Here is a 12,347-nt window from a genome sequence, read left to right as displayed (position 1 = left end):
CTGCCATGGGCCTAAGAAAGCACTGCTGCCTTCACACACACACACACACACACACACACACACACACACACACACACACACACACACATACACACACATACACACACACACACACACACACAAAAGGCTACTGAACTGACCAGTACGACGGGGCAGATGTATGAAGGCAGGAGGGTATGGTCCTTCAGAGCTCCACCATCACACTCAGGCTTCACATTTGAAGCACACTTATTATGGAGCTGTAGATGAAGACAAAGAGCAGCAGTGAAGAGACAGAAACTCACCAGTGGTCTGGGCTAATAAAGTCTAGCACAGCCTGGTTTAACACATCCTACCAGTCTTGGATAACATAGCCTACCACAGCCTGAGCTAACATAGCCTGCATGCCCGTTATCCTGTGTACCATCTGACCATAAGTGAGACCACCACTAGTAAGCGGAACTCAGGCCAAATTTGAAGTTCAGTATTTGAATCAGAATAGTGTGTGCCAAACAGGAGAAGATGAAGTTTTTTTTTATTTACAAAATGAAACTTTTAATGAACGGGAGACTATGTACAGCTCTGACAAAGATATCTGATATCCCATTAGTCAGTACAAAATATTAGTCAGAACAAAGGAGAATAGATTTACGCAAAGAATGTGTGTTCCGATCCTCACCACTTACTAAGCAAGACAATACAACATAGAGGGAACAATGCCACCAAGTGGAAGAAGTACATATTACAACAGTTTGTTCATAATTGAATGGAAGTCATTCAACAAAATAGGGCTTGAAATTAGTCTACATAGTTTCATAATGTTTCAAGATGTTCTTACAGCTTTACTAACATAACTAAATCTTCACAAATATATCTCTTCCACCTTACAGCAAAGGATAAAAAGAATAGTTATCTTTAACTATTGTTAAAGAATATAAAAGAATAGTTAAAAGAGTAGTTATTTTGCTACTTATACATATAATCAACATAATAATTGAGCTTACTGCACAGATCATTTTCCTAGGTCTATAATGACTGTACAGAATGTTTATTTGCACAATATACAAGTAATATAGACCAAAACATCTAGGTAAATATCTACATTTAAATATCTACATTTATGTGGCCACTAGTGGGAAATATACTCACTGTAATTTGACACCAAACACAATGAAGGCCAGTAAGACCCTGGTAGCACTTTATACTGCGGTGACATCGATCACACTTGGTTGGTGAGTTGCCCTCCATCCATACATGCTGCATAGCCTGAACAGAAGAAATAATCTAATCTATAACATAATATGATGTAAGATAAATAGTCCCCATAAACAAAAATAAAAAATGAATCAGTCACATGGCTTGAGATGCATTTATACAGAACAATATACACAAACAAAATATATATTATGCATATATATATATATATAAAAATATAGACAAAACAAATATATACAAAAGATATGAATAGTATATACATACTTAAACACAAATGATTTATTCATCCAATAGGCTACTATTCATTCTCAGTTGTTCTCTAAAAATTACATCCGATTTTTTGCATGTATTGTGTTTTTATTAAATTCACAAAAAAAGTATATTTACACTTTCTGTTGACCTCTGAATTCACTATTAAATTAAGATATAACATTCCATTCGGTGAAGAAAAGAGTCTGTACTGCAAACTGCCTTAACATTCTCACAAATGCTGAATACCTTTGTTAAATGGACTGAGTGAGAGTTTCAGCTTTAATGATCTGAATTCTTTCTAGTTAGTTGGTTCAATAGTTCTGGAAGCTGAACATGAACACAAAAGATGGGTCTTTACTAAGATAAACTATCCATTCATCCTGATAGCTATTGCAAAAATGGATTTTATAAAGAAAAAATATCTCAGGGACTACCTGAGATAGCTTCACCATTATGCATTTTCTGTCATTATATAAGGCCTCGAAAGGCCAAGTGTGATGGATGATTCCAGAAGGCTTTAATTGAATAGTTATCTTCAGAGGCTAATGACATAAGCAGTGTGCATGAGCTTTCTTATCCCACTTATCCCTCTGTCCTTTGGTCACTGCATAGGATGTTCTCAGGATGTTCTCGTAACTCCCCAACACATTTATGGAACACTGTTCTGTAGTTAGATACGGTGTTTTGACCTGAGATGTCAACTTGAGTATAAATTAAGATCCCACTTAAAACTAAAGACAAAAGAGAAGCCCGGAGTGGACTGCTGCTTATAAACTCTCTGAAGCAGAGGTTCGTCATGAATGCCATATTTCCAGAACTACTGTGCTGCCTTCACATGGAAATGTTATAATGTGCCAAGTCTTCAATTTAATAAGAAAGGTTATAATGTATACACTTTGAAAAGAAATGCTTAACTTAGCAATACTTAAATAAAAATAAAGTTTTTTATGCTTGTGATATTTTCCTCTTAGAGCTTAGAGGTAGAATTGATTATCCAGACAACCTTTACCAAACACAACAAGGCTTTCCAGTAGTTTCCGAAGTGTTGTATCCACTTTTACAACATGAAATATGGACTGAAATGCTGGTGCCCTAAGAGACCAGTGCTGGAGTGTTTAGCACAGCTGGAAACTCACATTGGTGTGTCTGCGGGACTTAGCATAGGTGCTGATGCAGGCGGCGATGTCTTTGGACACACAGCGCTCATGGACTGTGTATTTGCATACTACAGATAAAAGGAAGAAAGGTGAGAGAGCATTACAAGTCTCTGTTGTAGTCTGGAGAAGATGTCAGGATGAAGAGGCCAGGTATGGGTCACTAGGCACTGACTGGGTATGAGTCACTAGGCACTGACTAGGGTATGGGTCATTAAGCCCTAATGGGTATGGGACAATGGGCACTGACTGGGTATAGGTTACTTGGCACTGACTAGGGTACGGGTCACTAGGCACTGACTGGGTATGGGTCACTAGGCACTGACTGGGTATGGGTCACTAGGCACTCACTGGGGACATTAGTAACCCATACCCACTCAGTGCCTAGGGTTACTACTACATTCTTTTTTATTTAAAACAGTCGTTATAGTAAAATTCATTACATTACAGATGTATATATCTGGAGTTTATATATAGAAATCACACAGCCATGTGCTTGAACTGCTTGTTAACTGGTGTTTACCACTGCAGGGCCTTCTGGAGAGGCCTTCACTCACATGGTGTCACCATGGTGCACTGGCACCGAGAAGAGATTCTTACGTGAGCAGCAGAGACCTTGCTTCCGCACTCCTAGCAGCATCATTTGACAGTAGTTACAGTATGCTGGCTTGTTGAAGTGTTTCAGTCTCCACACATGCTGCCCATCTTCCTGCATGTTCTGAGAGCAGATGTTTGGAAATGAACGCACGTGAAGAGAGAAAAAGAGAAAATGTCAACACCAGTCACCTTTGCACAGGCTCCAGCAGCTACTGCACAGACACCAGGGCAGTCTACACACAAACACATACGCAGACACTCTCAAACACACACACACACACACACACACACACACACAAAGCACATATGCGTGCTCTGACGTACCGTCTCCATGCCCAGTAGCACCAACAACGGTATGGTGGTCATCCCACCTCGGATCCACTCCTCCAGTGTCACTGTCCCGTCCCGGTCATAGTCGATCTCCTCCATCATCTCCTTCAGGATCTGTGGCACAAGCAACCACAGTTATGTACACTAGGACACATATCACAAAAGCATGGAAGGATATTCCAAAACATGTATTCTTGCCTCAGGTGTGATGTGACTGTACCATTCAGGGCAGTGATAGCTCATTGGTCAAGGTACTTGACTTGTAATTAGAAGGTTGCTGGTTCAAGCCCCACCACTGCTAAGTTCCCCTGCCCCATTGGGCCCCTGAGCAAGGCCCTTAACCCTCAAATTGTAATCATAATTAAGTAAGCTGTTTTGGAAAAAAGTGTAAGCTAAATGCTTTAAATGTAATGTTGGCACTGTGCTAATTATCATATGGAGCTTGAGTAATCAACAGAGGTTTAATGACCAAACAATCCCAGTTTTCTTTACTCCATAAAATTGGGACCCTCTGGATTGACACGTTCTTCCCCTCCCCAGGCATCTTACCGGTCGCAGTTCAGTGGAGTCCCATTCCAGGTACTCTGCCACATGTACCATCTGATTAATGATCCGGTCAAGTTCCTGAGGGGACAGTCACTCTAGGATTATACACTGTAGCAAAAACACAGAGCTAATAAAAAATATTAGTTGTAGATTGTGCATGCTGTATTCTATCTGTGCATGGCCTTGGTGTTCTGTGTAAGACTCTCTCTCACATTAATTAAAAAAACTATTCAAAACAAACGCATTGTCATCAAGCGATTCTGAGTCACTGCTGTCGAACTGTGCCATGACGTAAGACAGGGGTAAGGACCGGGCTCTGCGGACATTGCATAATCCATGAGTGACTGCAGTGGCGGCAGTATAGCTGCTCGAGAGAGTAGCACACAGAACAAACACATCCACTTTTACAAGGGGTGGATGTGTCAGAGAAAGGCTTAGACCACCATTAGTGCAGCCTCCAATAGCGTGCTCTTCTCCAGCCTGGCAAAGACGTGCAGCTGACTTACCGAACTGTCCAGGAGGCCATTTCCGTCTGTGTCGTAGAGCCGGAACATGACTGTAGGGCGAGAGAAGAGAGAGAAGCAGGAGATGAGAGAGCCCAACTTTTAAATGTGTAACTCAGCAACACCACCTGGCCACCTGCAGGACACGGTTCAACTCCAATGCAACCAAACCACTGCGAGAATAGATCTGGGCGGATATAACGATGGCATGCTAAAGAAGGAAGCTGAGCATTAAGGGATTAAGCCTGCAGGGTGCTAGATGAGAACAGGAGTCAGGTTAAACCTGAATGGATGGGAGCAGAGTTTGAGAACCTTTTGCTGGTCTCCCTCTCTCAGTTAGAATACAGAGCCATAGATCCACATACTATAGTGGATGTTGATCAGAATCATTAACAGTGGCTCAGTTTAAGAGTGGGTGAAATATAGACAAGGGATGAAGGAACACAACATGCACATGCACCCACAAACACTAATTCAGATTTGTTTCATTTTGTATATGATGTATTCTCATACTCTACACATTGGCTCTATGACCCTGGACTGTCCTACTGATTACGATTCTGAATTTCCCCTTAATAAATCTTGCTCTTCACCGAATAGGCGTTTGCCTCCCAACCGCTCATCGTTACAGGCAGCTTCACATATTGTAACATTCAGAAACACACTTGGCTTGAATGCTTCTCTCTCCCTGGTGAACAGGCTGTGGTTTGAATCACAGATTCACAGCCCTGCACAAATTCCCACACTCACACTCTAGCTTGTCCTCTGGGGTCCCTCGCTCCAGCAGAGACAGGTAACACACAATGTCCTTCAGGTAGACCACCTGTGGCGAGGGTAGAGGAGAGCTCTTCTGAGGGGATGGACTTCTCTTTAAAGCCACTCCCTTGTCTGATCGACTTTGCTCTGAGAATAACAATGACTGAGTGTCAGTTAGCAATATGAGGAGACTTCTTCATGAGTTTAAAGTTCCAAATCATCAATGTAGCAGCTTTACTCAGGAATAATCATTGAAATGTTTGGACAGTGAATGTGTGTTTTTCATAATCCTAAAAATATTTTGATCTAAGGACTTGCATTATGTTTCTAAAACAGATTTAAATTGTGAAGGCTGATCCATATTTAATTGGATGTATTTCCATAACAGAAATGTACAATTTAAACAAGACAACTATATATTCCTAGTCAGAATAGTGTTGTCATGTTTTCAACAAGCCAAAACTGGACACTCCTATTCCATTAAATTCACCACTAATGTGTTTTCCACCTGTAGTTTGTATTTGACTTTGCCTGCCAACTTTTAATTGGCCTAAAATTGGCAATAGGAAAATTAGTGAGGAGTGACAAATAAATTGACAAATGTGATTGTATTACTTGTTCAACCTCCTACATTTCAGGAGAACATTACAAAAAAATGGAGAAACAATAGTCAAAACTACAGCCTATAATCCAGACTGTCAGGGTGAAAACTGCATGAGTAGCAACCCTACCTCAGAACCATTAACACTCCAACATTACTCTCACATGCACATATCAACAATGGGATTCAGTCAGTAAGAGAGCAAAAATGCCTCTTTTAGGGAAGGCACAGGGGTAGCTGTTTTGTAGAATGGAAAATATAATAATCATCATCATCATATTCTTTATTTAAACTTGGAATTGCATTGGGAGGAACCCTTGTTTTAAGTGTATCTGAGAGCCACATGGAAAAAAAAAACATAAAACAAGTAACAAGATGCATTTGTAAAACAAAAAATAACAATAGAACAATAAAATATGAAGGTATTAAACCAATAAAACAAAATTTAAAAAACTGTTTATTTGTGTTCTGTTTTTGGCCTCTGCATAGTTCCTTAAACTATTTAATAGTTTTGTAATCACTGTGATTCTAAAATGTTTAAAACAGTAAAAATTGAGAAAGATTAGGCATGTCCAATCTTTGGATGTGCATTCAGTCATACATCAATAAAAAAATCAGAGTGATGATTGTCTGTATGAATACGTGTGTGTGTCCTCCCTTCAGGACTCTGACCTGGGGAATGGTGAGGGGAGTTGGGGGATTTGGCTGCCACCAGGGCATTACTGCTGCTGCCGCTGGCAACCAGAGGCTTGGTCTGGGCACAGGGAGAGTGAAGAGGGGCCCCTGGCATGTGACCGTCCGTGCCTGAGCGCTGTGAGGAGGAGCGGGAAGAACAGGGCGAGGTGGTAGCACTGGAACTGGGAGCCCCCACAGCGGAGTGTTCTGGAGTGTGCCTGCCCATAGCAGTCAGGATACTTCTCCCATTCATCCCTGAGAGAAAGCAAGGAGGAGAGAGAATGGAAGAGAGGAAAGAGATCAGAGTCAGGAGAGGAGTAATTGAGAAGAGCCAAGAACAGTTGCGAACGGTTTAGGGAGGGAGGACGTTCCCTGTGGCTGAGGGAATCCTGCAGGGAAGGACAGTGAAAGAGGACTGTGAGGTGGTTTTGGTAGTGCACAGGTAAACGGTGGAGACAGCTGAAGCTCCCACAACATCACAGCAATGGTCACACACAAATATAAACCCTTGTGCTATACTAACAGGCAGGTTCAGGGGATTTATAAGTGCAAGTTCAATCACAGTGTCACAAACTCCTTATAGAATATAAAAACATTTTTTTCTTCCACACAAATATTCAGCATGTGCTGCAAACACAGTAAGGCAACAGGCTGACAGCAGGTGGAGGGACATGACGTCTTTGGGTGGAGAACAGCTGTGCGGCTGTGTCTCTTGGTGCTGATGTCACACTGCGATGGTACCTGTTATAGGCGCGCAGGCCACTTCTGTCTGTATAGAGATGCCTGCATCAATGGACTTGGGTTCTGCAGACAGCGGTCGGGGGCCAAAGAGCAGTAAAGAACAACACAGGAGAAGAGCAGGGTGGGGCAGGTGGTGAAAGCAGAGGAAAGACAGAGAATATCACAAGGGCTGTATGCCAGTTAAATAGTCAGGAAATAAATCCCACATCTTAGCTTTGCATATGGTACAGACACTCTAAGGGATGGAAATGTGTGTAACACAAGAGCAACTCCTCATGTGTTGTTAGCTTGGAGGGGCTATCTGGTTATAGTGTATGTCTAAATAAGCAGAATACTACATAGTATATTTGTTTAGAGGTTTCTTTATTCTCTCAGCAGTACCGGACTGCAGTTTGTAATGTAAGTCATAAGAATACTGTTTTGTAAAGCCTAAATATGTTCATTTCAGTACTCAATTTGTGTTGTGTGGTTATGTATTACTGTATTGTTATTTGCTTTATTTATGTGATCAAGAGTAATATGGTCAATATTAAAAAATAAAGTAAAATATGTTCTAGATATCATTCACCCTACAGTGAATATACCCTGCTGAAATATTTACCCAGCACTTGATGGTCTAATGGGATAGTTCTGGCACTAGATGGCACTATAGACCATCACTGTGTAGCGGGCCAATTCAATCTCCACTTAATGAGCCAAAGCTATGGGGAAGGGCAGAGCTATGAATCCAGAGCCAGTGCCTCCCTTTCCCACCAGGGGGGCTTTTGGACTGAAATCCTACAGCATCTTTCAACATAGAAAGGGGAGAGATCCATCCATCTGGCCCATTTTATTTCCTCATCCACTTTAAAATGGGAGCTAGTGGGTTTCACGGTGAACTGGAGGAGGTGGTGCCAGAAGGCAGGACACGACTCCCAACAGGGGCAGACAGTCTGGCCTGGGGTGCCCAGACACAACCCACTTAATTATTTTGATCATGAAGAGAGGGTACAGTCTGTGGGCATGCGTACATGTCTCCCTGTCTGACCCTTGGTCAAATAAGCAAAGTTTCAAGCTAAAGTCGTATCCAAAACAAGAATTATTATTTTTTTTAATCTTCCATTTACATTTGCAGCTGTTGACTTCATAGGCCCAAAGACATTAAGCAGACACAAGACTGAAAATAAAGCCAAGTGTATTTTTGGAGATGCCCAATGCCCTCCTTTTCAGTGTGAGAGGTGTGAAGTGTTTGGAGAGACGTTTATTTACCAAGCAGTGACGGCATTGTGTGGGGGATGCTGGGGGAGCCACCTCCCCCTGTCTTGCTCTTGAATGAGGTAAAGAGGTGTTGGCAAAGCTCTTCTGGGATTTCATTCTCCAGATAGGTGGCCATGAAGAGCTGGAAGCCCCCATAGTCAATAGGCTACAAGGACAAACATGAGAGAGCTATATAAGATTGAGTGGGGTTCAGAAAAGCCAGATAGAGCCAGAAGAGCCAGACAGACCTTCTCTGGACACATGTAATGGTTACCCTAGCAAATATCCACTTGTCTGTAATTAAAACAGTTAGAGTGTAACTCAGAATGTTACAAAATTATTGGCATTATTTGGCTGGCACTGTGGCACAACCCACATGCCCTTTTCTGTTCAGAAACAGGGCATGAAACAATATATAAAAAAAGTAAACAAACTGATTATTGAAAAAATAAGGTTATAAAAGCATAAAGCAAAAGTAAGTTGCAATCCCCGATGTATTGGAAAGGCACACAAATGCATGGAAAAGACAGGAAAAAAAACACTGGCTGTGACCTTTGAACTTTAGGAGACAGTATGACCTGAGTGAGACTCATTGATTAGACAGGAATGGGAGTGTGGAACAGGTACATCATGTAAACTGAACCACAGAGCATGCAGAAACCCAGAGGACATTGGCTTACTTGGTTGAGAACATCTTGCTTCTGTTTAGCAGAAGGATGGGGAGAAGGTAGACGGAGAGAGGGGATTAATGTCTAGTGGTTGGAGGTGCGCTGGGGAGGTTTGTGTGTGCTGTGCTGCTGACCTGCTCTTCATGCTGTTCTACAGTAGAATGACTGGTGCTCCGAAGCATCATTTAGCTTTTAAAGTCAGGTGAAGCAAACACTTATTCTAACATGTTTTATACTCATTATTTTCATTTTTCTATAACCAGCATCTTTTTTTTCCCATTAGGAAGACAAATGAACTGTTTACATGTTCCTGACTGGATATTCGCTGCTTTTTTCAGGGTTGATTTGCTTCATCACGCAAGAATTTAGGAGGGAACAATGAAAAAAATAAAACCTGAGCAGTAATAAAAGCTGCTCACTGAGTCATGCTGAGGCCACTCGACCAAGTGTTCCATTGCTGACAGAGCCTTCTGGGACATGGCCATTGTGTGGTTAAAATTAAAACACGCGTAAAAGCCACAAAGTTAATCAGGGAAGTGTGGATAAATATGCCAGATGACCAGGGGCAAAGCAGCTACAGAGAGAAGCTGCAAACTCACATGTCCTGGCCTCTTTGGAAGAGTATTAGGTGTCACCTTAGTGAGAGTGACCTGGACAGGCTGCGAATGCATGGAACACCATAGAGAAAGTGTCTGCCAGCAAGACAGTGAGTATGTGGAATTGCACTAAGCAAGGGTGCATGATATGAACTGAACAAGGCTTCATTAGAGACAACTTTTTTTTTGTAGTGTTAAAGTCCCATCTATTGCTATGCAAGTCCTATTGCTATGCAAGTCATGTTAGTCCTTCTCTGGCTATCCACCAATTTTATTAACAATCTGATTTTTTTCAATAGTGAACAAGCTGAATATATTTTGGATGGCAGACCACTCTCAACAGAATAGAGACACTGGCACATGAAAAAAGCCTCACCACACCATTGCTGTATCTGGCAAACACCCATAACCCTACCATTATCAAGCAGTAATTCTATATTTGGGTTCACAACCCATATAATATTTTGTCACCAGTGGTTCTGTGGTCCTAATCTGTCATAAATAGCGGCCAGGGTGGCTGATGAATTGTGCATAGCAACAGATGGGTTATAGTAGTAATTGTAAATTTATAAAATGCACTTATGAGGGAGCTGTACCTAATAAAGTAGCAAGTGTTGATTAGTCTGGCTCTAATAAAGTGGCTGGTGTCAGTTTTTACACAACCTCTAGTGTCATATTAAAACACATCACTGGGTATGGCAAGATTTTATCACAAACCACATAAACATTTAGAATTTCCACAATGCTCACAGATTAGTCACCATGGACACAATATCATACTTTAAAGCAGGAAATTCTTAACATTGATGAATCAAGCATACTGCAAAATCCAGTGCAGTTTTTACATGTTTTTGTGATCATACAGCAAAAGTGAATGCTAACAGTACAGTAATGTGCAAGAGCAGTCTTAGAGCTGTGTCAGATCTGCCTCTTGACTTGGGTAAGTAATTTGTTTAGAGAGAAGAACAATAAAATGATGGTGGCAACAACAGGAACTTCCTGTTTATGGTGCATCAGTGTGAAACTCCACAATCCTATAAGGATAACGACGAATTAATGTTTACTTAAATGGAAAATAGCTTTGAGAATCTCATGCCATGTATATATTATAAGCTCTAAACCAACAAGACACACTGAAAAAACTTTTTATATGACACTCACAAAACACAACAAGCAGTAAATAAAAACACACAGCACTGTAGCAAAAGCACTCTTCCTTTATGATGTTTTAAAAAGCCTTTATTCCAAAGACATATCCAGTGCTCCACCAGGGCATAGATGCTCATTTTACTAAAATGGTGCTGTATCTGTTACCTTCTCATGGCTGTAGCTGTGATGGAAACCCCTGGACCTGTAATTTACAGCCTACATTGCATCAAGGCTCATTCATCATCGAGATGCACAGCTGTGTCACCATTAGCAGGCAGTACCCTGCCACTGATGGCATGCTACCACCATTATGAACCATTTTTATAATGATTCACAGGTGGCTACATCTTCCTGTGGCGAGGGCAGCGTTCCAGCTCTGCCCATGCCTGCAGGCTTGCTGCCTGTACCAGGGATGATTCCATATTGACCCAACTGAGGCTCTGGGTCACAACCAGTGGCGCCAAACCCAGACGAGCTTGTTATTTATGTTCAGGTGGAAGAAAGCATAGAAATCCTACAATGACACTCCATTAAGCAAATTATAAATATTTCTGACTTTTGTTTAGGAGGTAATACTCTGCACAGGGTTTGAAACTCATAGCCCCTCCAAAAGCTCTGCTTAGGAGACATACCTGCTCTGGGTTATACTTGGAGAGAACGCCATTTCCATGAAACTCCTCCAACACATCTTTAAGCTTCTTAGAGGAATCTGCATATGAAAAAATGAGGTTATGTCAGATACTATGTCACCACAGCATTTTTAGATAATACTTAAAAGTGTTTATGTCAGTATCAGGCAGTTGGAAATGCTCATAAGACTGATACTATATGTTGAAATGGATGGCTTGCTGTTGTGAAACCTTTCTGTTATAAATGTCAAATGATAACCAGTATTCATTCAATAATTGATGCATGTCTTAATTTTCAATAAAATGTTTAATAAAAAAATACAGATTCAAAATTTCTAAAGATTATAATGTCAATAAATAAAGAATCTATAAATGTATAGAGTTTAAATCAATAATTTGTATAAATTCTGTAAATCATTTGTATAAATGCTTGCATTTTCCTGATGAACACTGGAAAACATATACTATAAGGCCACTCTCTGTATATCATTCTGTAAAACTATCTATTTTTAAAGTATTATAATCATAATTATAATGACATCCAGGTGCTTTTTAAGCTGTATTTGCTACAGAAAGCACTGCGTGTAGAATGCCAGCTGACTAAAGAGCACATTTAAGCAGAAATAATGGAGAAGATGGCACCAGAGCATGCTGGCATGAGCAGAACAAGAGTGAGTTTGTAGAATACTGACTCATCCAGACTGTCTGTGGCTTCTGCCA

General features: G+C 41.0%; 1 protein-coding gene across 5 annotated transcripts in view; it reads right to left on the bottom strand.

Moving 5' to 3' along the window:
- Positions 1-12,347, bottom strand: part of LOC113577099 (diacylglycerol kinase beta) — a 76,031-nt gene that overhangs the window by 39,680 nt on the left and 24,004 nt on the right. For 3 of the 5 annotated variants that reach the window (XM_027009574.2, XM_027009573.2, XM_027009577.2), the window contains 13 exons: positions 11,631-11,707; positions 9,266-9,286; positions 8,598-8,751; positions 7,350-7,412; positions 6,606-6,863; positions 5,327-5,479; positions 4,580-4,629; positions 4,077-4,151; positions 3,522-3,641; positions 3,201-3,318; positions 2,583-2,671; positions 1,129-1,245; positions 141-239 (listed from right to left, as the gene is read on the bottom strand). In XM_027009574.2, the coding sequence (XP_026865375.1) occupies positions 141-239; positions 1,129-1,245; positions 2,583-2,671; positions 3,201-3,318; positions 3,522-3,641; positions 4,077-4,151; positions 4,580-4,629; positions 5,327-5,479; positions 6,606-6,863; positions 7,350-7,412; positions 8,598-8,751; positions 9,266-9,286; positions 11,631-11,707 (1,394 nt within the window). The remainder of the gene's footprint in view (positions 1-140; positions 240-1,128; positions 1,246-2,582; positions 2,672-3,200; positions 3,319-3,521; positions 3,642-4,076; positions 4,152-4,579; positions 4,630-5,326; positions 5,480-6,605; positions 6,864-7,349; positions 7,413-8,597; positions 8,752-9,265; positions 9,287-11,630; positions 11,708-12,347) is intronic. The other 2 variants (XM_027009576.2, XM_027009575.2) reach the window with 2 other exon arrangements.

This window comes from Electrophorus electricus, chromosome 2 (genome assembly GCF_013358815.1).
Source record: "Electrophorus electricus isolate fEleEle1 chromosome 2, fEleEle1.pri, whole genome shotgun sequence".
In the NCBI taxonomy this organism is placed as follows: domain Eukaryota; kingdom Metazoa; phylum Chordata; class Actinopteri; order Gymnotiformes; family Gymnotidae; genus Electrophorus; species Electrophorus electricus.
The sequence above is the reverse complement of the archived record's forward strand: the minus strand, read 5'-3'. Positions and strand labels throughout refer to the sequence as shown.